The sequence below is a fragment of the Nicotiana attenuata genome, chromosome 12, assembly GCF_001879085.1.
Source record: "Nicotiana attenuata strain UT chromosome 12, NIATTr2, whole genome shotgun sequence".
Lineage (NCBI taxonomy): Eukaryota > Viridiplantae > Streptophyta > Magnoliopsida > Solanales > Solanaceae > Nicotiana > Nicotiana attenuata.
The window spans coordinates 28602951-28626913 of record NC_032000.1 but is presented as its reverse complement, the minus strand read 5'-3'; the positions used below and the strand labels follow the sequence as shown (position 1 = coordinate 28626913).

At 36.7% G+C, this 23963-nt stretch overlaps 1 protein-coding gene and 1 long non-coding RNA gene across 3 annotated transcripts; both read right to left on the bottom strand.

Moving 5' to 3' along the window:
- LOC109236207 lies at nucleotides 369–897 on the bottom strand. 2 transcript variants are annotated; one of them, XR_002069473.1, is made up of 2 exons: nucleotides 794–897; nucleotides 369–678 (listed from the first exon to the last, which is right to left on the bottom strand). It is a non-coding gene; the product is annotated as an uncharacterized LOC109236207 (long non-coding RNA). The 2 variants fall into 2 exon arrangements; XR_002069472.1 differs by having other exon boundaries at nucleotides 369–675.
- LOC109235498 (light-harvesting complex-like protein OHP2, chloroplastic) lies at nucleotides 19576–23519 on the bottom strand. The gene is made up of 2 exons (XM_019401634.1): nucleotides 22950–23519; nucleotides 19576–19921 (listed from the first exon to the last, which is right to left on the bottom strand). Exons 1-2 carry the CDS (start codon nucleotides 23339–23341, stop codon nucleotides 19807–19809), a joined length of 507 nt encoding a protein of 168 aa, XP_019257179.1. The 5' UTR covers nucleotides 23342–23519; the 3' UTR covers nucleotides 19576–19806.

Here is a 23963-nt window from a genome sequence, read left to right as displayed (position 1 = left end):
TCGGTTTTGGGGTCGTGACAGATACTTGCAACTTTACTTCTGACAATGGAACAACTGGATTTCGCCGGAGAAAGGAATGGACGGCGATTAGTTCGTCAGGGAAAGAGAAGGAAAGAAGCAACATCACGTCTTTCGCCGCCAAAGAAAAGCCGAATTAGCGACTCTATTTCTGGTTCAAAATTATCACAATTTCCAAGATAAAGAAGCTTAATTATGATTTAACGTTTGAGATATTTCACAATTCGCCGGAAAAAACCTAACATTAATATATTTGAATTGCCTTTTATTAGTATAAATATCTTTCATAGTGGTTCATTTATTTATTCAGTTCTTCACATGTCGACGCCATTTGCTGAAAATCTTGCGTACATCACGGAAGACAACAATATACCTTAGTGAAGCAGCAAGTACAATTATGCACCAGCAAATTGCAGATCTTATGAAATAACAAAGACCCTAAGAAAACAGATAAACAATTCATAAATTATATAAAATAACGGTTTTTTGGTGGCGGTAAATGATGGTGGATGTCTGGGGATCCATGACTTGGTGTATAGTCAATAATCACTATTGAATCATCTTGATCATTGATTGTGTATTTCTCCATTTCATTAACCTTAGCTGGAGTGCTTGCATAAGCTTGTATTGATTCGATTTCTCTTCTTTCAATTCCTCCTGCTAATAAGTATAATAAATGAATATATATAAAAAAATAAATAGGCATCACTTTGATATATTTGTGAGATTAAATATATATAAAACAATGAAAGAGAGGGGGCCGGAATAAAATTACCTTGTGTCAGTATTATAATGAAGCACACCAAAAAGATGGTCTTCAAAAGAAGAAGATTTGTAGTTGCAACAGCCTTAACCATGACTACTATATTACACTATCAAAAAAATTCTGATGAAAGATATGGTATTATATATTTGCACTTTATCCAGCCTTTAAATGCTAAAAAATCGTACGTATTCAAATTTTGCTTAAATTCTTAGATCAGCTGGTCAAGGCTGAGAAGATTAGGTATCACTTTTATTTCTTTCCACCGTTCGGTCTTTCAAACTAAGCAATCACCTTACCTCAAAATCAACAGTAGGAGTTAAAATCTTAAGGTCAAATCTTACCTTAAAAAGCATGCATGCAATTAATAACAAGTAAAAATGGTTGTATTGCTTTAGAGTTCGTTCTCAACATACTCTATTACACAATGAAATAGCAAATTAAAGACCCTTATTACTAAAGAGGGGGATGGGGAGTCGCTGGCGATGTATGAGCTGGTGTATAGTCAATCACTATTGAATCAGCTTGAATTTCTGTTTCCTTTTCCATTTCATAAACCTTCGCTGGACTTGCATAATCTTGTTTTGATTCCATTTCTCTTCTTCCAATGCCTAGCTGCTAANCCATTTCTCTTCTTCCAATGCCTGCTGCTAAGTACAAAAAGAATAGGAAAAAAAAAGTTAATCACTATTATACTTGAAAAGGTGGATTCAACTTTGATGGAGTCAACCATTAAAGTTCGTAGAGCGGATCTTAATGCACATCTGATATTATGGCTTCGAATTGAGATATACTATTCCCTCCGGTTCACAATAAGTGACCAATTTGCTTTTTTATTTTGGTTCAAAATAAGTGTCCAGTTATGTAATCAAGAAAGAATTCAATTTGTTTTTACAAATTAACCCCTATGTACATATCCCTAAAAAGTTTTCTTACTCCTCACATTAAGTGTTTAATTAGGGGTAGTTTAGTCATAATAGGTATTTTTGTATAGAATTTAATATTTTCTTAATGGGCGTGCTAAAAGCAAATTGGTCACTTATTGTGAACTGGAGGATTAATATTTGTTACTAAAATTTTATGATTTTTACATTAGCTGATGACCTACATAAGCCACAACTAGTAAGATGAAAAATAATTATGTCAAATGAAAGAGGGTGCATTACCTTCTGTCACTATTAAAATGGAACAAATCAAAAAGATGGTCTTGAGAAGAAGAAAATTGTTTGTTGCAACAGCCTTCATCGTCAAGACTACTGCTTCAAAAAAATTCTGATCAGAGATGTGATATTATTTGCACTTTCTTCAGCCTTTAAATACTGAATAATCATGGGCATTCACATATGCATGTGAACAAGTTTTTGAATATAATCTGATATTGGTAATAAAAGGTTGATAAGATTAGAATCTTTTTTATTTCTTAGCCATATACAAATCTCACTAAGCTATTAAATTCAATAGCATGTTTGGTCTTTCCAGCTAAGAAAGATATAAATTTATTAAAATTTTACTTATAAAACCTGCTTATAAAATTTAAAAATCTTTAAGCCATTAACAATTCCAAAGATATACATGTGTAACGAACTAATTGCTGATCAAGCCTAAGTTTGTCCCTCTACGAACGTATACTAAATTAAACGATTGATTGAATTTGAATCATGAATCTAATCAGAGTTATATCATGCACTCATGATTGTAAGTTGGAACGATGCTGGTCTCTCAATTGATCCAATATATATAATTATTTAAATAAGTAATCTAAAATCAGTGGAGGGTCTATATACCAAAGTGTTATTACATAATAAAAATACAAAGAGCAACTACTAAAAATACCAATCATCTTAATTAATTAATGTAAAATATACCACAGTCACGTTTTCCCCCCTATTCTTTCTAACAGAAAGATAACACCAAGCCAATAAAGGACAGCTCTAGATGCAAGTATGTAAGTTAGGCTAGCCTTAACTGTGGTCATTTTCTTCTGGATGGGTAGAAAAATATTCTGATTAACATTTGCACTAGAAAGGGAGAGAGACCCCTTCCTTAGGGCTTGTGCATGGATCGGATCGGATTGAATCTAACACATTTCGGATCGGATTTCGGATTTCGGATTCTAGAAAATGCAATTGGAATCCGATCCGAATTAATATCAAATCGGACCGGATTTTAAAGTCTGGATCGCATTGGATTTTCGGATTTCCGATCGGATTATTATGCCTCAAAGTTGCAATCTCATATGTATATTTTCTTTGTAAAAGAGGCAATACAGTAAGAAAAATTCATGTTTCTGCAAGTCCATATAGCTAAATCCATCAATTGTAAATGTAATAACTTGGAGGAAAATGTAAAGGAAGTACTAACTATCCGAAGTTAAAGTTTAGTATTTATACATGCCCTAATAATCTCGGATCGGATCGGATCGTACTAAAATTATACCAATCCGAATCCGATCCGAAATCCGAAATTCTAATAAACACAATCCGAAATCCTAAATTGAACGGTTCGGTTTGGATTTCAGATATCCGATCCAAATGAACAGACCTGCCCTTCCTTAACGAGCATGCAAAAAAATAAGAACTTGCATGAAATAAAAATTGCTACTAGTATATATTGCTTCAGAGTTACGGTAAAATATAACGGAGACCTTATTATAAACGTAATTATAAAAGATGTGTTATAAATAAAGTTTTATTTAAGGAGAATGTCTATCTTTTAGAGAGATTTTAGGGATTTTACTTTGTTGGCTAAGTCACTCTTTCCCTATAAATAGAGGGGTCCTATTCCATTATAATTCATCCCAAAATCAATAAGAAATTCGTGCTCCCTACTTTTCTCTGCAATACTCTTTTTCTTCTTTTATTGTTTTATAACACGTTATCAGCACGTGACTCCAACCAATTGGGTAGAAGCTTTGGGATTGAGCATAATGATTGTCAATTGTTCCAATAACTTCCTTCATGATTAAATTCTGGATTAAAGGTAAGTATTTTACTTTATTTTTCTCTTTTAAATACTAGTATTTCTATAATAGGATTTTATATACAAGCAAAGACAACAAACTTTGATTATAACTCTAATAGAGTTTTGTCACAACCCGAATTTCCCACAGTCGGGACCGTGATGGCGCCTAACATCGCACTCGCTAGGCAAGCCAATGTTAGAGAATATTTTACCCTTTTTCCTTTACTTTTATAATTAAAACTAAAAAAAACTAAATCAACAGAATTAAACGCGGAAGTACATAATAAACTGATCATCTTTATACTATTAACAGAAAAAACGAACGTTACCACCCAGAAACTGGTGTCAGAACTCACGAACTTTCTACAGATTAATACAAATACTGGTCTGAAAGAAAAGAATACATCCTTCTCGAAAGTAAAAAAAAAGAGATATAGAATGTAGGAGGGAACGCCAGGGCCTGCATGACTACCTTGGGTATCCTGACTGAAGTATCAGCAACCGACCTCTCGATCAGCCACTACCAGCTCCAAAATCTACACAGAAAGTGCAGCTTGCAGTATCAGTACAACTGACCCCATGTACTGGTAAGTGCCGAGCCTAACCTCGACGAAGTAGTGATGAGGCTACGGCGGGGCTTAAACAATATATCCTGCAACAATTTATAATAAAGCAAGAAGAAAATACGGAATGAAATAGGACAGAAACTTGCATTAAATAAATACAGAACCCAGTCTTTCTACCAACACTCAGCTACAACCAATCCTTAAGAGAGTTTCAACACCACAATAATTCTCAGCAGAAGAAGAATGCATAGATAACAAATGATGCGGCGCGCATTCCCATCCCACCATATAATCAATAACAAAATGAACATTCACCCTTATTACTCCTTGTTGCGCCATGCAACCCGATCCCACCAGTCCACCCTTATTACTCCTCAATATATCACCCTTATTTCTTCTATTGCGGCGTGCAACCCGATTCCACCTGTCCACCCTTATTGCTCCTTGTTGCGGCGCGCAACCCGATCCCACCAGACAATCACATTTCACCCTTATTCCTCTTGTTACAGCGTGACACCCGATCCCACCACATCATCATAAAATAAGAAAAAGTATTTCACAAGTTAACTCAAATCATGCACAACATTTATACCTCACCAAAACAACGGAAGATCACCACAATTATGAAACTTCATCAGTTAATGCTACACAGCGAGACCAACCAAGGTGTACCATGAAGCACCGATAAACCAACGTAAACCAATAGTGCGATATAATGAAACTACGGAATTAATACTAACGTCAATAGAGAAAACAACATTTAACAAGAAGCAATTAGACATGGAAGCATCAATAAGCAAGTAGCAGTTAAGACAGGGAAGCAATATATTAGGAAACTGGGAAGGGACAGGCTAAACAGACGATTTGGCGATGCATAGGTACTCGTCACCACACCTATACGCCACACACATGGAATTTTACATAGAAAGTAAGTCGGGGATCCCTAATCCCTCGAGTCAAGGTTAGACCAAATACTTACCTAAAGCCAACGGGCAATTCAAAGCTCAAATACCGCTTTACCTCTCGATTCCACCACCAATCCACTCGTATCTAGCCATAATCAACTTAATAACATCAATTAACGCTAAAGAAATCAATTCCAATGCATAATTATAGNTGTGAGTAGCAGGAGCTGTCGCTCCTCCCCCCACGCCCGACGAGACGCTGGTTCTACAGGAAGTATGCCGGCCTGAGTAACACTCTCTATAAGGTCCACTCGACGGACCAAAGCATCCTGAAGTACCGGGGTAACAATGAACCCCTCTAGAACCTGAGCTGGCCCCGCTGGAACGGTCTGGGCCTGAGCCTCCTCGTCGAACTCTACCTGAGGCTCCGTCGCTGGTGCTGCTGCTCAAGCTCTGGGCTGTGCCCTTCCCCTGCCTCGGCCTCTAGCACGGCCTCGGCCTCGTCCTCTGCCCCTCGTAGGAGCTGCCACTGGGGGCTCGGGCTGCTGATCAGCTGATGAAGCGGTACGTGTTCTCGCTATCTGCGAAAGAACAGAGTAGAGAGTTCAATTAGCATTGGGAGATCAAACCGCACGACAGAGATTAATAGAAGTGAAATCATTCCTAACCCTATAGCCTCTGGGGATAAGCACAAACGTCTCCGTATCGATCCCTCAGACTCTACCAAGCTTGTCCGTGAATTGTGAGACCTAGGCAACCTAGTGCTCTGATACCAACTTGTCATGACCCGAATTTCCTACCATCGGCACCGTGATGGCGCCTAATATCGCACTCGCTAGGCAAGCCAACATTAGAGAATTTTCACCCTTTTTCCTTTACTTTTATAATTAAAACTAAACAAAACTAAAGAATTAAATGTGGAAGTATATAATTAACTAATCATCTTTATACTATTAATAGAAAAACCGAAACAGTGACCACCCAGAAACTGGTGTCACAACTCATGAACTTTCTACACATTACTACAAATACTGGTCTGAAAGAAAAGAATACATCTGTCTCGAATGTAAATAAAATAGAGATATAGCAAACCCAAAGAAACCCCGGATCTCTTTAGCTGATATGGGTCGAGGCCAGTTCTTGACTGCCTCTATCTTCTTCGGACCACCTGAATACCCTCTGCTGATACGACGTGGCCCAAGAATGCAACTGAACTCAACCAAAACTCGCACTTCGAAAACTTAGCATACAACTGACTGTCTCTCAGAGTCTGAAGAACGACTCGAAAATGCTGCTCGTGTTCCTCTCGGCTGCGGGAATAGATCAAAATATCGTCAATGAAGACAATCACGAAGGAATCCAAAGAAGGCCTGAACACTCGGTTCATCAAATCCATGAATGNGCCTGCGGACGCCTGTAGGACTACCTTGGGTCTCTTGATTGAAGTGTCAGCAACCGACCTCTCGATCAGCCACTACCAGCTCCGAAATCTGCATAGAAAGTGCAGAGTGCAGTATCAGTACAACCGACCCCATGTACTGGTAAGTGTCAAGCCTAACCTCGACGAAGTAGTGATGAGGCTATGGCAGGGCTTAAAAATATATCCTGCAACAGTTTATAATAAAGCAAGAAGAAAATACGGAATGAAATAGGACAGAAACTTGCATTAAATAAATACGAAACCCAGTCTTTCTACCAATACCCAGCTACAACCAATGCTTAAGAGAGTTGCAACACCACAATAATGAATCTCAGCAGAAGAAGAATGCATAGATAACAAATGATGCGACTATCCCACCATAAAATCAACAACAAAATGAACATTCACCCTTATTACTCCTTGTTGCGGCGTGCAACCCGATCCCACCAGTCCACCCTTATTACTCCTCAATATATCACCCTTATTCTTTCTATTGCAGCGTGCAACCCGATTCCACCTGTCCACCCTTATTGCTCCTTGTTGCGGCGCGCAACCCGATCCCACCAGACAATCACATTTCACCCTTATTCCTCCTGTTACGGCGTGCAACCTGATCCCACCACATCGGTACCAATCACAAAATAAGAACAAGTATTTCACAAGTTAACTCAAATCCTGCACAACATTTATACCTCACCAAAACAACGGAACATCACTACAATTATGAAACTTCATCAGTTAATGCTACACAGCGAGACCAACCAAGGTGTACCATGAAGCACCGATAAACTAACGTAAGCCAACAGTGTGATATAATGAAACTACGGAGTTAATACTAACGTCAATAGAGAAAACAACATTTAACAAGAAGCAATTAGACATGGAAGCATCAATAAGCAAGTAGCAATTAAGACAGGAAAGCAATATATTAGGAAACTGGGAAGGGAACAGGCTAAATAGACAATTTGGCGACGCATAGGTACTCGTCACCACACCTATACGCCACACACATGGAATTTCACATAGCAAGTAAGTCAGGGATCCCTTATCCCTCAAGTCAAGGTTAGACCAAACACTTACCTCAAGCCAACGGGCAATTCAAAGCTCAAATACCGCTTTACCTCTCGATTCCACCACCAATCCACTCGTATCTAGCCATAATCAACTTAATAACATCAATTAACGCTAAAGAAATCAATTCCAATGCATAATTATAGATTCCCCTATATTTTCCCCAAAAAGTCAAAAATCGACCCAGGGCCGCTTGGTCAAAATCCAAAATTCGGACCAAAACCCGATTACCCATTCACCCCCGAGCCCGAATATACAATTGGTTTTGGAATCTGACCTCAATTTGAGGTATAAATCCTCAAATTTTCAAATTCCTAAGTTCTACCAAAAAACACCCGATTCCACCATGAAAAACCCTAGATTCTAGGATGGAATTTTGTAAAAAAAAAATATATTGAAAGAAATGAGTTAAGAATCATTTACCTACGATTTGGGGATGAACTTGACCTAGGAAAATCGCCTCTTGAAGTTTAGGTTTTGAAAAATGGGAAAATGAATGAAAAATCCTGTCTAAGACCCTTTTACTCAGCTGCAGATGTCGCAACTGTGACCTGAGCATCGCAAATGCGAAGGAGCCATCGCAAATGCGAAGCCCTTCACAGTCCTGCTGGCTTCACAAATGCGTAGAAAGTGTCGCATTTGCGAATACTGTTCCTCGCAAATGCGAGTAGAAGATTGCATTTGCGATCATACCCCTTCCCAGACTCCCTTCGCAATTGCGAATATTTGTTCGCATTTGCGAATTCTGCTGGCCCAGGCCTTCTTCGCAATTGAGATAAATACCTCGCAATTGCCATGCCGGCTTTGCTCGCATTTGCGAAGCTTGATCTCGCAATTGCGAGATCAGAGGCCTGCAACAGACACCAGTTACACTAGCAAATTTCTAAGTTCCAAAATCACTCTGTAGCCTATCCAAAACTCACCCGAGCCCTCGGGGCTCCAAATCAAACATGCATACAAGTCTTAAAGTATCATACGAACTTGCTCATGCGATCAAATCGTAGAAATAACACCTAGAACTATGAATATAGCATCAAATTGCATGAAATTTTTAAGATTGTTTCAAAACCTCTATTTTCTCAACCAAAGGTCCGAATCACGTCAAATCAGTTCGTTTTTCACCAAATTTAACAGATAAGGTTTAAATATCATAACAGACCAGTACCGGGCTCCAGAACCCAAATATGGGCCCGATACCAACAAGATCAAATCTTTTAAATTATTGCATTTTCAGTCTTATCAATTTCCTTCAAAAATTCATTTCTCGGGGGAGGGACCTCAGAATTCGATTTCGAGCATACGCCCAGGTCCCATATTTTACTACGGACCCTCCGGGATCGTCGAAACATGGGTCCGGATTTGTTTACCCAAAACGTTCACCGAAGTCAACAAAAATCATCTTTTTAAGCCAAAAATCATCATTTCTTAATTTTTTTAACATAAGGGCTTTCCGGATACACGCCCGGACTGCGCATGCAAATCGAGGAGAGGTAAATTGAGGTTTTCAAGGCCTCAAAACATGGGATCGAATTCTAAAATAGAAGATGACCTTTTGGGTCATCACAAGTTTGTAAGAAATTATAACCACCTGAAGTGGTAAAATTTCTATGTCTTGCCATGATCAAATTCATGTATGATTATGAGCACAAGAAGTGGAACCCGTCCCATTGAATTTTCTTCATTCTCATTCCCTTAAAAGAACGTGGTAGCAGTATGTGATAAGTCTGAAAGAAGATAAAATTATTACCGTGAAGGTATCAATGGATGTGGACGTGGCAATTGACAAAATTATAATCGTCATCATTGTAGTAACGAGAACAATAAGAATTCTCAAAATAACCTTTCACTCTGTGAAAGTAATGTTTTTCATCAATTCGACATGAGATTTTGTAAAGCACATATAGATGATTATAGTTCATTCATGATGTGAATGTGACAACATGTGGTTTATGAATACATATTCATACTTGGAAGAATATAAATGTGCTAGTGGTAGTGAATATACCACACTCACCTCTAGGAGGAGGTTTAAGATGTGATAAGAACATAATGTCATTATTATGGAATGAAAGTTCATGGATCACGTACCTATTGTACACCAAAATATTTTGGCAATGTGATTATTAAAGGACAAGAGTAATGCTAGAAACAGATCATGCATATAATTTTGACCATGACCATAATGGTATAACTTTCTCTTTGAAAGAGATACTCATCACATGGATGTTGATGAATATGTGGTAGTACAAATTAATTAGAGCTCCAAAAGAGCCAATTATTACTATTTGGAGGAACAAAATTGATTATCAATAAGGCATTATGTTGTAGTAAGTCTCAAAGAAACTTATTTAGTTTCTAAAGTATTCGTGAAAGCGATTGGTTATATTGGAACTATAAATAAAGGAAAGATTTAATATCTTATATTACTACAACTTGTAGCGGGGTGATACATATGTGAAAAGCTACCCGCTTTATTCTCCAGTTTGTACTACGCAAACAAAAGAATGCCACAATAAAGTAGAAGTTTATTGATATAAAAACCCATATCATAATAAACTTGGATTTTATTCATATTTACACACATCATGGTGTAAACCTGAAATTTATCAATATTAATAATTTATTCAGTTGGCATAATTGGTTTAGCCATGTTAATTTAAGTATGATGTGCAAAAATAAAAGAGAATTACATGTGTAAATATTAAAGAACTAGAAAGTTCTTTACAAATTTTCTTATGTTGCTTGTTCTTATTAATTAATAGACCAACTAAAATTGGGATTGAAATCCCATGAATGCTGGAAATATCAAAGGTGAATCTGGGCCATTCACCTGCCATGTATACCACATAAGATGCATCTATGAGATGGTTACATGTGCGATTATTATTAACCCACAACCTAGTGTTTGCGAGGTAACTTGCTCAAAAATTAATTTAGAGCATAATTTCGAGATATTCTGTTTAAGACAATTTATATTGATATATTAGCTTACATCATAGTTAGTTTAGCAAATAATTTATTGAGTGCCTCCACTTAATAGCTAAATTATTCCTTATGAGAACAAAGTTATCTATATCAATTTGATATACGTTATATACGAAAGTATATTACACTCTCCCCTCACAAGCGGTTCAGGGTCAGGAACCAAATAATTCCATCTTATTATTATTGATGTGCGGTGTATATTTTGATTAATACCATAACACACAAAGATGAGTTTCAAAAAATTGAGGAAGAAAGTTAGTTGGGGATAGAGGATAAAGTTGAGAAAAAGTTACGTGGAATGAATTATCATTTGTATATCTAGATCCTCGAATATGATAATATGAACTTGAAGTTCATAAAAAGATAATTCATCTGCAATATATTGCAAAGCATTACAAACGCATTTGCTGACCAGAATAAAGTAACTATATTCTCACTGCAAATGCTCATATTAGAATTAGTCGTAGAAGGACAAAGTCTACAGTACGCTTAAAGCGTATAGACAAATCGGTTTCAAATAAAATTCTTGATAAAGGAGATGAGCAAATGATCAAAATGATCATAATAAAAGAGGCAAGTGATCTAGAAGATCATGACATAACACTTCATAAAATCTCAGAAGAGGTTCATGTACCAGAAAATATGAATGAAGAGATCTCTATGTTATGTCTTTATGAAAAAAATATTGGAACCGATATAAAATGTTCGTCGACGACATCTATCATAGCGCTAAGTATAGATGAGGATCTTAAGTCTGTTGAATACTGACACAAATATTGGCCAAATAGAAGAGACACAATTCAAATAGAATTGGTTTCATATGAAAGACATGTAGTTCAAACAGTTGAATTATAAAGTCAATGATATGTGCAATCAGTTTTTGATATCTTATTTGTCTAGCATGACATGGAAACTTGATATGCGTCTATCACAGCCCTAAACTCAACCTGTCGTGATGGTGCCTATCAATAGTACTAGGCCATCCGACTTCCACAATACTACGATAATTCATTAAAAGATATGCCAAAAGACATCATGTTTAGCAGTATTTCATAAAAAGAAAGTAAGAGTTGAAATCAAAGATAGAAATGCGGAAAGTAAAGCCCCAAACACCAGGGTGCCACTGAGTCATGAGCCACTACTACAACAGTTTTGATAATAATAAAACTAATATAGTCTGGGAAAAATCCAAAATACAACTACGGGGAAGATAGAGAAGAAAAGCAGGACTGCGGTTGCCAGGCAGTTACCTTACTATCTCCAATGATCAGCAACAGAAAATAACCAGCAGCCGCTACCGTTGCCAGAGATACCTGGATCTACACACAAGGTGTAAGGGGTAACGTGAGTACACCAACTCAGTAAGTAACAAGTCCAAACTATGGACTGATAGGTAGTGGCGAACTTAACCTCAACAGATAAATAAACTGTACAGAAAGTAGGCATGCTTTCAATTCAAATATTCAGCTCAAGCAGTAAAGTAAATACAGCTCTGGACAATGTGAGATATATATATAGTTCAGTTAACCTCTACGTGCCAATGCACAGAATGTATGATGTGCACCATGTAGTTCCACTCTCAAGTGCTCAACCACTCGGTACTGTATATGGCCATCTGGCCCAGGGAAGATCCATCCCAGAATATATACACATCATTGAAAACGGTCACTTAGTACCGAGGAAGGCCATTCCAGCCCTGTGGAGAAGATCTATCTCCAGGTATCAATGCTTCGGACAATATCCATGTCCAGGGAAGATCCATCCCTCAATAATATCATCCGCATCCACTGTAGGTGTGCAGACTCCAAAGGGGCTCCTGAGGCCCAAGCGCTATCATAATCAATATAACTGCTGCAGCGTGTAGCCTGACACCATAACTGTCACTCATAATCAGGCTCTCGGCCTCACTCAGTCATTTACCTCTCCAGTCTCACCACGGGCTCACAATGTCATGAAAACAACCCAGCACAATGATATGATGAATCAATAATTAACCGAGACTAAGATATAATATAGAAATACATGATCATGACTGAGTATGGAATATAAAGCAAAACTGGTGAGATGACAGCAAGAAATGACCGCTAAAGGTCCAACCAATATCGGCACAGATCCTAAACATAAGATCTAGCATTATTTGCAGCTCAACTACGTTATCACATGATGAAAACATGGATATCAACAGGATAGAGTCAATAAACGGTGCCATGGAATCACCTAGGCCACAATTCTCACGGTGCACACATGCACACCCGTCACTTGGCATGTGCGTCACCTCAGTACTAATCACACAACACATAGTTCGGGGTTTCGAACCCTCAGAACCAAGTATGGAAGCGTTACTTACCTCAAACCAAGCCAAGATCCTACTCCTCTATGCCTTTGCCTCTCGAATCGGCCTCCAAACGTCCCGAATCTAGCCAAAAGTAATACAACACAATCAATATATGCCAAAGGAACCAATTCCACAAGAAAACTACTAAATTGGGCTCAAATCCGGAACATAACTCATACAGCCCCTCGGGCAAACCTCACAAGCACTTGTATACAGCCCCTCGGGCATATCTCATATCACTCAATTAGGGTACCCGTGCTTACTGGGGTGTGCAGACTCCGGAGGGGCTCATTCAGCCCAAGTGCTATAACAGGCCACCTTGTAGCATAAATCAATCAGGCCCCCGGCCTTACTACGTCATCAGTACAACATGTTGGGCCGTGCAGCCCGATCTTATAATATCCTCACAAATCATGCCCTCGACCTTACTCAGTCATAAACCTCTCAAGCCACTCGGGCATTTCAATAAAAATAGGGAACTCAGCACGAAACAACATTTATATGCCTCAAAACAGAGTAATAAAACTGAAATATGCAGTAAAACAGGTATAACCATGACTGAGTAAAGATTTTCAATCAAAAATAGTGAGCTGATAAGAAGAAAAGGCCCCTAAGGGTCCAACAGCACTAGCACTAGGCCCAAAACATGGCATTCAACCCAATTTTCAGGAACTCTTTCTAAAACACATAATATCATATAGTTTCAAAAAAATACGCAACTTTATAGCTGCTACGGGATGGACCAAGTCACAACCCCCAACGGTGCACGCCCATACGCCCGTCACCTAGCATGTGCGTCACGTTAAAATAGTAGAGCGACGCGAAATCCGGGGTTTCATACCCTCAAGACTAGATTTACAATCATTACTTACCTCAAACCGGTCAAATTCCTATTCCGCGATGCCCTTGCCTCTCGAACCGGCCTCCAAATGCCTAGAATCTAGCCGCTAACAATTTGATACGATCAACACGAGCTAAAGGAATCAATCCCATAAGAAAATTCTAAGCTTTAGGTCAAAAGTCAAAAAGTCAACTCAAAAGCCGAGCCCCGGGCCCACGTCTCTAAATCTGACAAAAGTCACAAAATCCGACAACCCATTAGATTATAAGACTAATCATACTAGTTTCACTCAAATTCGACCTCGAATAGGCTTTCAATTCCCAAAAAATTATTTTATGAAATTCCACCAATTTTCCCCAAATTCCATCCCAAATCACGAATCAAATGATAAATTCAATGATATATATTAATGAATATTAGCCAAAATCGAGTTAGAATTACTTACCCAGGTCATTTCCTTGAAAAACTCCCAAAAATTCGCCTCAAACCGAGCTCCTAAAGTCCAAGATGTGAAATAAAACCCTAAACCTCGCTTATATAGCCCTCTGAATCTCCACTTTGCGGTCCACATAAATCCATCGCGGCCGCACATTCCTTACCGCGGTCCGGATAATCCTGCCGCGACTGCGGAAACTGAGCCTTACCTTCCGTGGTCCGCATAAAATCCACCGCGGACGCATCCCTTCTTCCGCGGCCCTCGTAATTTTCACCGTGGCCGCGAAATACCTCCGCGATCTGCACCAATTTTGTGCAGTCCGCACTTCCTACACCGGATACAGCTGATACCAAAAACCTGCCAACTTTTAAAGTCAAGAATTGATCCGTTAACCACCCGAAACTCACCCGAGGCCCTCGGGACCTCAACTAAACATACCAAAACATCCCATAACACCATTCATGTAATACCCCTTACATTCGGACTAGGTGTGGATATGTTAAATGGGTATTAATTTGATATTTTAGACATATGAAGTCCTAGAGGGATGATTATTGGTGAAAATAGTTGTTTTAGAATCAAGATGGAAAGTGAGGTGCATAAGATTCAACAAAATCGACTAAGTTTGCAGAAGGTCCATCTTCCAGTAGGGTTTAGTGAAAATGTGTAAGTAATTTTGTGAAATCTCAAAGCATGAAAGTTGTAGTTCTTTGAAATAGCTTTCCAACGATATATTGTGGAGCCCAAACAGAGCTCTGTGCAAAATGTTATGCCCGTTTTACAGAACAGTGCACAACCACTGCGCCCGGACCGCGACCGCGGTCGTGAGGCAGTGTTCCTGCTATTTACCACGGTCGGGCCGTGGTCAGGCATGGTGCCGGACTTGGGGAGTCATTTTTTAATCCCTATTTCGTTTCCCACAGCCCCAAAATATAAAAACTTGCTCTAGAAAGGAAAGCCTCAAAAACCTAACTCCTTAAGAGTCCCTCCACCACCCAAGGTAAGTTCTAATGGTGATTCTAAGTTAATTTTGATTTTCTAACATCTTATTAACATGGGTAAACCCTCCATATCATTAGATATTCGATTGGGACATCATTGTTGAGAGAAGGAACCCTAGAACTCGAATTCAAGGGGATTGAAATTCAAAAAGGTAATGTCTTCACCCTCTAATTGATTCTAGCATTGGATTAATGATTATAGACTCTAGTTCATGAGATATGAGTGATGGGTTTGAAAGAAAAGCATGAAAGATTATAGGTTTGGGGTGTTGATTGTTGATTATTGGTTAAGGGTGTTGTTTACCTTATGGCTGATAAATAATAATGTTGATTATAGCCATTTGAGACTTTAGAATTTATCTAGGAGCAAGAGAATGGGTTATTGGGTGTAGAGACACCATTAATAAGGACTATGAAGCTTTATTCTCACCGAGTGTTTGATAAAATGCCTAAGTAACCAAAATATGAGTATTATTGCTAATATGAAATTCCTTTGACTTGTATTGATATAGTTTAAAGTTAAAAGGGTTGGCGAATGTTGTGTTACGCTCAAGAGTTGGAAGTTAAGGTATGTGAGGCTAACTCTCAATGTTTGGGAATGTTAATGATTCTCCCTACACTACGTTTCTTTTACGACGTTACTAATTGCCTCAGAAATATAGTTAAGCCTAGTTCCTTGAATAGTTGCAGAACTTCTATTCTCTAGCTTCATAACTCATTCATGACTTTCATTCTGAACATTGGGAGCTCAGTGCGTATTCAATATAGACTTGGGTTTGATGCCCCCGAGTCTTAGTATAGATTACTCAGTATGCCATAAATAATTAAAGTTTCAGTGTTCATAATCAGTTCAAGAATACACATCTCAGTCTAGTCCTATTCAGTATTCTAGTATTATGTAACTCAGTGTGATCCAGTATTCCAGTATCATGTAACTCAGTGTGATTCAGTATTTCACTATCATGTATTGCAGTATGATTCTCAGTTCCTAATTTTAAATCCCTGAATGTTGAACACCTGTATTTGGGCCTGAGGCCGCAGTTTATGCTTTATGCATCTTTGGGCCTGAGGCTGCAGTTTATGCTTTATGCATCTTTGGGCCTATATTATATATATATATATATATATATATATATATATATATATATATATATATATATATATATATATATATTTGAGGCCGCAGTTTAATATTCAGATAAACAGGTTGTTCATCATTCAGAAGAGGGAGTATTCATAACCTTACTTCCTTTGTTTAGTTCAGTTACCAGTTATCATTTCAGTTATCAGTTATCAGTTCAGTTATCAATTATCATTTCAGTTATCAGTTATCCGTTATCATTTTAGTTATCAGTTATGAGCTATTGTTTCAATTTCTGTTTTAATAGTTATCATTTCAGTACCAATTATCAATACCCAGTTATTAGCTTAGTTTCAGTTTCAGCATTTATAATTCTTTCTTTCAGTTGCTTTACATACTAGTGCAATTCAAATGTACTGACGTCCCTTTTTCCCGGGGCCTGCATCTCACGATGCAGGTAATGATTTACAGGTTGACGATTCAGAGCGCTAGGATTCTCGTACCAGCTATTTGGTGATCCCTAGTTCTTTCGGGGCATTATCATTACCTTACAGTCTTCAGTATTTTCACACAGACAGTGTTTTCAGTACTTCATTAGAGGCTTCATAGACTAGAGTAACAGTTAGACAGAGTCACAACCTTTTCATGTTAAGCAATGTTGCCTACATATATGTTTCAGATTCGTATTTCCGCACTTTAATTTATATCATCCAGACTTTCAGTATATCAGCATGTGTTAGTTTATCTTCCGCATCCAGTATGTTATGATATCACATGTTGATTCAGCCAGCCAGTTGGTCCGCTCGGTCACATGTAGTCAGGCACCGAGTGCCGTGTTACGTCCGGGCCCAGGTTCGGGGCGTGACAATTCAAACTTAGTCGAACCTTCGAATCACTCAAAACAACATCAAAACACTGAATTACTCTCGGATCCAAGCCTAAGAACATCCTAATTTCAAAATTTCACAAACGCCAAAACCTATCAAATCACGTCCGAATGGCCCCAAACTTTGCACACACGTCACAAATGACACTACAAACCTACTCCAACTTCTGAAATTCCATTCCGACCCCGATACCCAATTTCCCACTCCTGACCAAAATCGCCAAATTTCCAACTTTCGCCAATTCATGCCTAATTCTACCACAGACCTCGAAATCACATTCCGGACGCGCTCCTAAGTCCAAAATCACCTAACGGAGCTACCGGAACCATCAAATTTCAAATCCGAGATCGTTTATACATAAGTCAACATCCGATTGACTTTTCCAACTTAAGCTTCTAAATAGGAGACTAAGTGTCTCAATTCACTCCAAAATCACTCCGAACCCGAACCAACCAACGCGATACGATCAAATATAGCTGAGGAACACAAAAAGAAGCAGAAATGGGGAAACGGGGCTACAACTCACAAAACGACCGGCCGAGTTGTTACATAACATATACTCTAAGACAATATTACAAGAATAAATAACAAAAGACCCTTATTATAAACATTATTATAAAAGATGATGGGGAATCGTCGGCGAATTATAAAGAAGTCTAATAAACGACTCATAAATTATATAAAATGACGATTTTTCTACGGCGGTAAATGATGGTGAATGTTTGGAGATGCATGACTTGGTGTATAGTCAATAATCACTATTGAATCACCTTGAACTTTAATATCTTTCTCCATTTCATGATAAAGCTGGTCTCCACTTTCATAAATTTGTATTGATTCGATTTCTCTTCTTCCAATTCCTGTTTTATAAATAGGAAAAATAAGGCGTCATTACTATAATATTTTGTAAGTATAGACAGATCCAAAAATTAAACATAATGAATTCAACTATTAAAGTTTTTAGCATTGAAATCTCATACATCCTCCACTGCTTGTAAGATAGAAATGAATATGACGAATGAAAGAGAGAGAATTACTTTCTGTCACTATTAAAATAGTGCAAACCAAAAAGATGGTCTTCAAAAGGAGAAAATTGTTTGTTGCAACAACCTTTATCATCAAGACTACTGCTTTAAAAAATTTCTGATTAGAGATATGATATTATTTGCAGTTTCTCAGCCTTTAAATACTATAATCATGGTCAATCACATATGATATGAACAAGTTTCTGAATATAATCTGGTATTGGTAAAAGGCAGATAACAATATACAAATCTTAGTAAGCTATTAAATTCTATATAGCATGTTTGGTCTTATACAAACAACTTTCTAAATGTGACCATTCAAATTAAACATTTTATTAAATTTCATTTAGGTAAACCAATTCAAAATTCTCAAAATCCACATGCATATATTTCTGAACTTCCCTTGAAGAGTAGCGGTAGCACTTACTATAAGTGAAAAGGGATTTTCAGGCCTATTAATTTTACAGAAAAAAAAATGTGAACACCCTTAAGTCATGAAATATCATATGGAAGTTGGATTTTGTATTTGAGAATGAAAAAAATATTCTAGAGTTGCCTTTATATTTGGAAAAACTATAATTCTAAATAAGTAATGCTGGCAGTTCCCTGAGCTCTTACAACGTATTTCAAATATATTAGAATAAATCTGATGAAGTAGAGAACCTCTATGAAAATGACAAGACAAATTCTCCGTACTATTAATAAGATTCATACTCATTCTTCAGAAATATACATAAATAATGAAATTCCACAATTGAACTATCGAAAAGAAAATAAAAATTAAAATAATAGCTCATTTTTGGTAAAGCTTTCTCATTCTTCACTTCTTTTACTATTACATTTGTTGCTATTGTTTACCTTTGCAATATTCAATTTCCCTATAACTTTGCCTTGCATCATTAGCATACTTTATCTTCGCAACAAGTTGGTAACGGAGATTCTGCGTTATCTGTCACTAACTTGTCTATTTGACTGATGGAGACAAACACAAGCACAGTGGTGTGTTTGAATAACGAAACTAATTATCATAAGAAGATGCATTTGTCCGAATGGATCATGTTTGATGAGGATATTTGAGCACCATTAAGTTTGTATAGCTTTAGACATTATATACTTCAAAACCAAACCCGTTCCTGCTAAAGCAAACGATGAATCTTTCAAATGTCAAAAAGATAGAGATAAAAGCAGAAGCAAGTCGTTATCCAAGTATAAGAATCTTGTATGTAACCATTGTGTGTGGCAATATCAATAAGTACCTTTTTTCAAAGTGAAGAAGGAGATAAAAAAAGAAGGTGACAATGAGAGAAATGATGTGTGTTAGACAAAAAATTACATACTTTCTATATTCATGAAAAGTAAAAGGAGTTGTAAGATACAGTGTACTCCAATCAAGTGACTCAAACAGATAAACTTGAAAAATCAGACAGACAACTTACAAGAATCAATTGGATTTTAACATTTGAATTACAGAGGAGAGAATCTATAGCTCTCATAATACATACAGCAGAGTCTCACTCCAGGTCTACTATCCCAAAATTTGAGAGAAGGATCTTAACTTGTTCGACCAAGTCAGAGCCGGTTGCATACTCTGTTAACATCCCAACAGCAAAACCAAACATTGCCCATCTGCTCAACCGATATTCAACATTATGACCATAAGTTAGAACTCACTATGTCAACCATAACACTCGGTTCAAAACAAGAACTAATCAAATTCCAGACACAAGCTGTTTGCGAAATGATGCACAAGTAATTCTCCCACTTATTATATACTGTTTTATCATCTCCATTTTCCGAAAAAACAATTAAGAAAAATAGAATCCACTATAAGAAAAATTAAATATCAACATCCGAAGCACCATCATTATTCACCAACATGGCACATCAACTAGGTCTATATAATCTAAGTGTGGATCCAACATCTTGTATCAAAATGCGTTATGTGCAGATAAAGTTAAGCCTATGCAACACTATCTTAAGGCAAATCCAAGCCCTTCGCCAAAACCATTTTTGCAGCATCTAACTGAAGTCATTCCTTGAGCAATTCCCACTTTCCTTAAAAGCTTCTAAATGTATAGAGTATTAATAAATGACTAACCTCCATCAGATCAAGTACAAAGAATGTGTATGTGCCAGGAGTACACAGAATAGTTATGACTAAATATATCTATGATGGATTAACTGCTGATCAAGCCTAATATCCTCCTCTTTAAGAGACGAACTTGTACTAAATTCCGCAGAATGTATATACAGCCAAGAGTCTACTTACTGTTCATCAACCTTTCAGTTTAAACTAACATTGTTATGTTAATCCATTTGAAGAATAAGACAATACAGCTAATTATTCAAATGATTGCATTTGGATCATGATCGAGTTAGAGTTTTGTCATGCAGCAGTGACTGTTGTAGATGGAACAGTGTTAGTTTCTTAATTGATGAAATTTTTCCATTTATCTTGTAATGGATAAAGACATATAAGTATCCTAAAACCAGTGGAGAGTCTCTATATTATTACAAAATCGAATATACTTATCATTCCGCTTAGTTCACAGATCAGAGGTAACCATTTTAAGTTTTTGGCCGCTATACATAGTAAGATACTGCAGGGATTCAGGAAAATAGACATTTCCATTTCAATGTTAACTTTCAGCAGCAATTTATAGGGAGCGAGGCGTGGTGTGTTTTCGTTAAATAAGAACACCTTTAATTGATCAAGAACTACAGAAGTGCCAGCATATAATGCTTAAACTTAGCTCAAATTCCAGTTCCAAGGTCTAATTTTTATGCTTTCACATGCCAAAGTAGGTTTCTAACCGAGGTATGTTATTCTTGTAAGTCAATATTTACACCAAAGCTGGACTTTTGAAAACCAGTGAAGTTAAAGTAATGAAGCAATACGAAGTGAGGGGTTATTGAGAGCTGCAACAAGAATTCTTCATGCGAGACTTAGGGCTCATTAAAAAATGAACATTGGCGTTGAAATTCTTTAAAAACCAAATCTGTTTTGTTCCTATCACAACAAAAAGAAATTCTGACTAGCTTGCTCGCTTGATCACTGGAATCGAAGCCAACACTAGGATGGGAGGGCAAACGGAATACAATAGAGAACAAAAGTTACTCGATGGAAGCCAATGGCACCTTCAACATCTAGTGGATCTCAAAGAGAAAGATAAATCTATTTCATCCAAAGGTGAAGCCAAAGTGATTCATGACGAAAAGAGGTAGGTTCTTAGAAAATCGGCTTGACCGAGTTGGATTTAAATCAGCATTATTGTATATTAGATGCTGAAATTATTTACTTCAATTGCATTTTAAACCTTAAGCATTTCCTCTTCTCGGCAATATTGGAGACTTGAGAGTAAAAATAGGGTATCATTATTATAATACTAAATTCATACTATATGTTTGGTATTTTCTAATGTCATGAACAATGTTTTAAAAGGCGGGGGCATGAGGCAAGGGGTTAAACGTCCGACGAGGCGAGGTGTAAGCCCTGAGACATGAGGTGTAAGTGCCACAGATCTTTAAATCTTACTAATTTCAAGAATTTTAAGATGGTATAAAATAAAAAATAATTATAAAATTTACATTAAAATCACAGAATTATAACAAACAATATATTTAAATGTTTATAAACTATAATTCAACCATGAATAATACAAAAAGTATGACATATATCATAATATGCAAATTAGTTGCAACGTTGTCACAACTCAAATATCAAAAGTAATGTATTCGATACGAAATCTTATACATATCTCTTAAGAAGTAATAAATGTTGAAAGAATTTCGATCATATAATTTGATATTTTTCTTAAAATACTCGTTTTGTTTAATATGCTTCTATTTGAAAGAGAACTTATACAAAAACATAATTCATAATTTAAATATGATTCTCTAGCATCATTTATTTTCAAGTTTCAACAAGTTAATAAAGTGACACATAATTTACCATACAATACCATGATAACTAATTATTTGTAAATAGTTACTAGCTAATACTGAGCTATTAAATTAATAAGTATTGTATCTCGTAAACGTGAAAAAAAAAATTATGACTATTATATAGTAAAGACATAACAAAAGTTAATAAATAAATACTTTTTAAATGAAAAATTATTTAAAAATAAACTATCATAGCAGTCTTAGTGGATAATGTGTAATAATTTTTATTTTAATTATGACATAAAATACTCTCAACTTAATGCTTTATGATTAAGAAAAAAATTGAATAGTCAACGATTTATTAAGAAAAATTGAGGATTTACAACGTTAGTTACATATAATTGCAGAAAGTTCTATTAGGCGAGCCCAATACGCTGGGCGTTGGGCGTGTCCGGGGCGTAAGCCCCGATGGCCAAGGCGTAAGTCTCACGGAACTAAACCCCACACATAAGCGCAGGGACGTTTTACGAGTGCTCCGCCCGCGGCTCTGCCTTTTAAAACAGAGGTCATGAATTATGCATTTAACTTCTCACTTGTCGCTTTTTATTTTCACTTTTAAAAACACAAATGACACAATAACTTAAGCCTAAATCCTAGAAGAAAACAAAACCAAAACTAAATAGAACGCCCAAAAGATTAACACATTTAAACCCCAATTTTGCAGCAATAGAAAGACAGTTATAATAAAACTTAGTAATTATTTAATTACCTGCCATTGGAAATTTCATTCTTGGCAATAAAACCAAAGAAAGGGCCTTGATTAGCTTCTTCAAGTTTCTTCTGTTTGAAGTATTCTCGAAGTGCCTTAGCCTTTTGTCTTTGAAATTCCAATGTAATTACATTCTTATCCTCAACAGTTGCCACTGCCACAGGCTTAGGAGGAGGAGCACTAGTACTTGAAGATGGTGGGATAGGCTTTACAGGGGTAGGTGGTGAAGGAGCTACTGGTCTTCTCAATGGGCCATCAGCTTGAGAACTCCTTATGGTAAGTATGGTGGGGTTGTTTGTAGAGAATCTGAAAGTATAAGAAGTAGAAGTAGAAGAAGAAGATGGGTTTTGAAGTTTAATGCATGGGAAAGTAGATGATGATGCTACTGACATTTTCTTGGATTTTGTTGTTACTATATTTTTTTATTTTTTTATTTTTTTTTGCTGTGTTTTCTTTGTCGAAGAAGAAGAGGGGAATCAGTGGATGGTGCTTGGTTTAACTGTGCTGTTATCAGAAAGAATGATTGTATAGAAGTGGAAGTGTTTTGTGGATAACATGTGGCCAAGTCTTGCAGGTTATAGTCAACTACTCTGTCTAGTCACAATAAACTATCAACAAATTCTTCAGTTTACAACTTACAATATTTTATATATACTGCTATAAATTTTGATCAAAGTGAAGATTATTTCATTTCTCAAATAATAGTTATGTCATGTCAGGGTGGACCGACCAGAGTGTGTATATATATACACTACTACTCCATACGGATTTGCCATACTAAACTGTACATGCATAGGCGAAACTATAATTTGATATTTATGGATTCTTAAATTATTACTGAACTCATATCTAGTCTTAATTGTTAGGTTCGTAATTAAATATTTATATATATTTAATAAATTTTTAGTTACGAATACATAATCTAAGTAAAACCTACTGATTCGTCCGAACTCATTAGCTAACTATCTAGCTCCGCCTTTGTTCATGTTCTTATGTATATAATGCATAACCCTA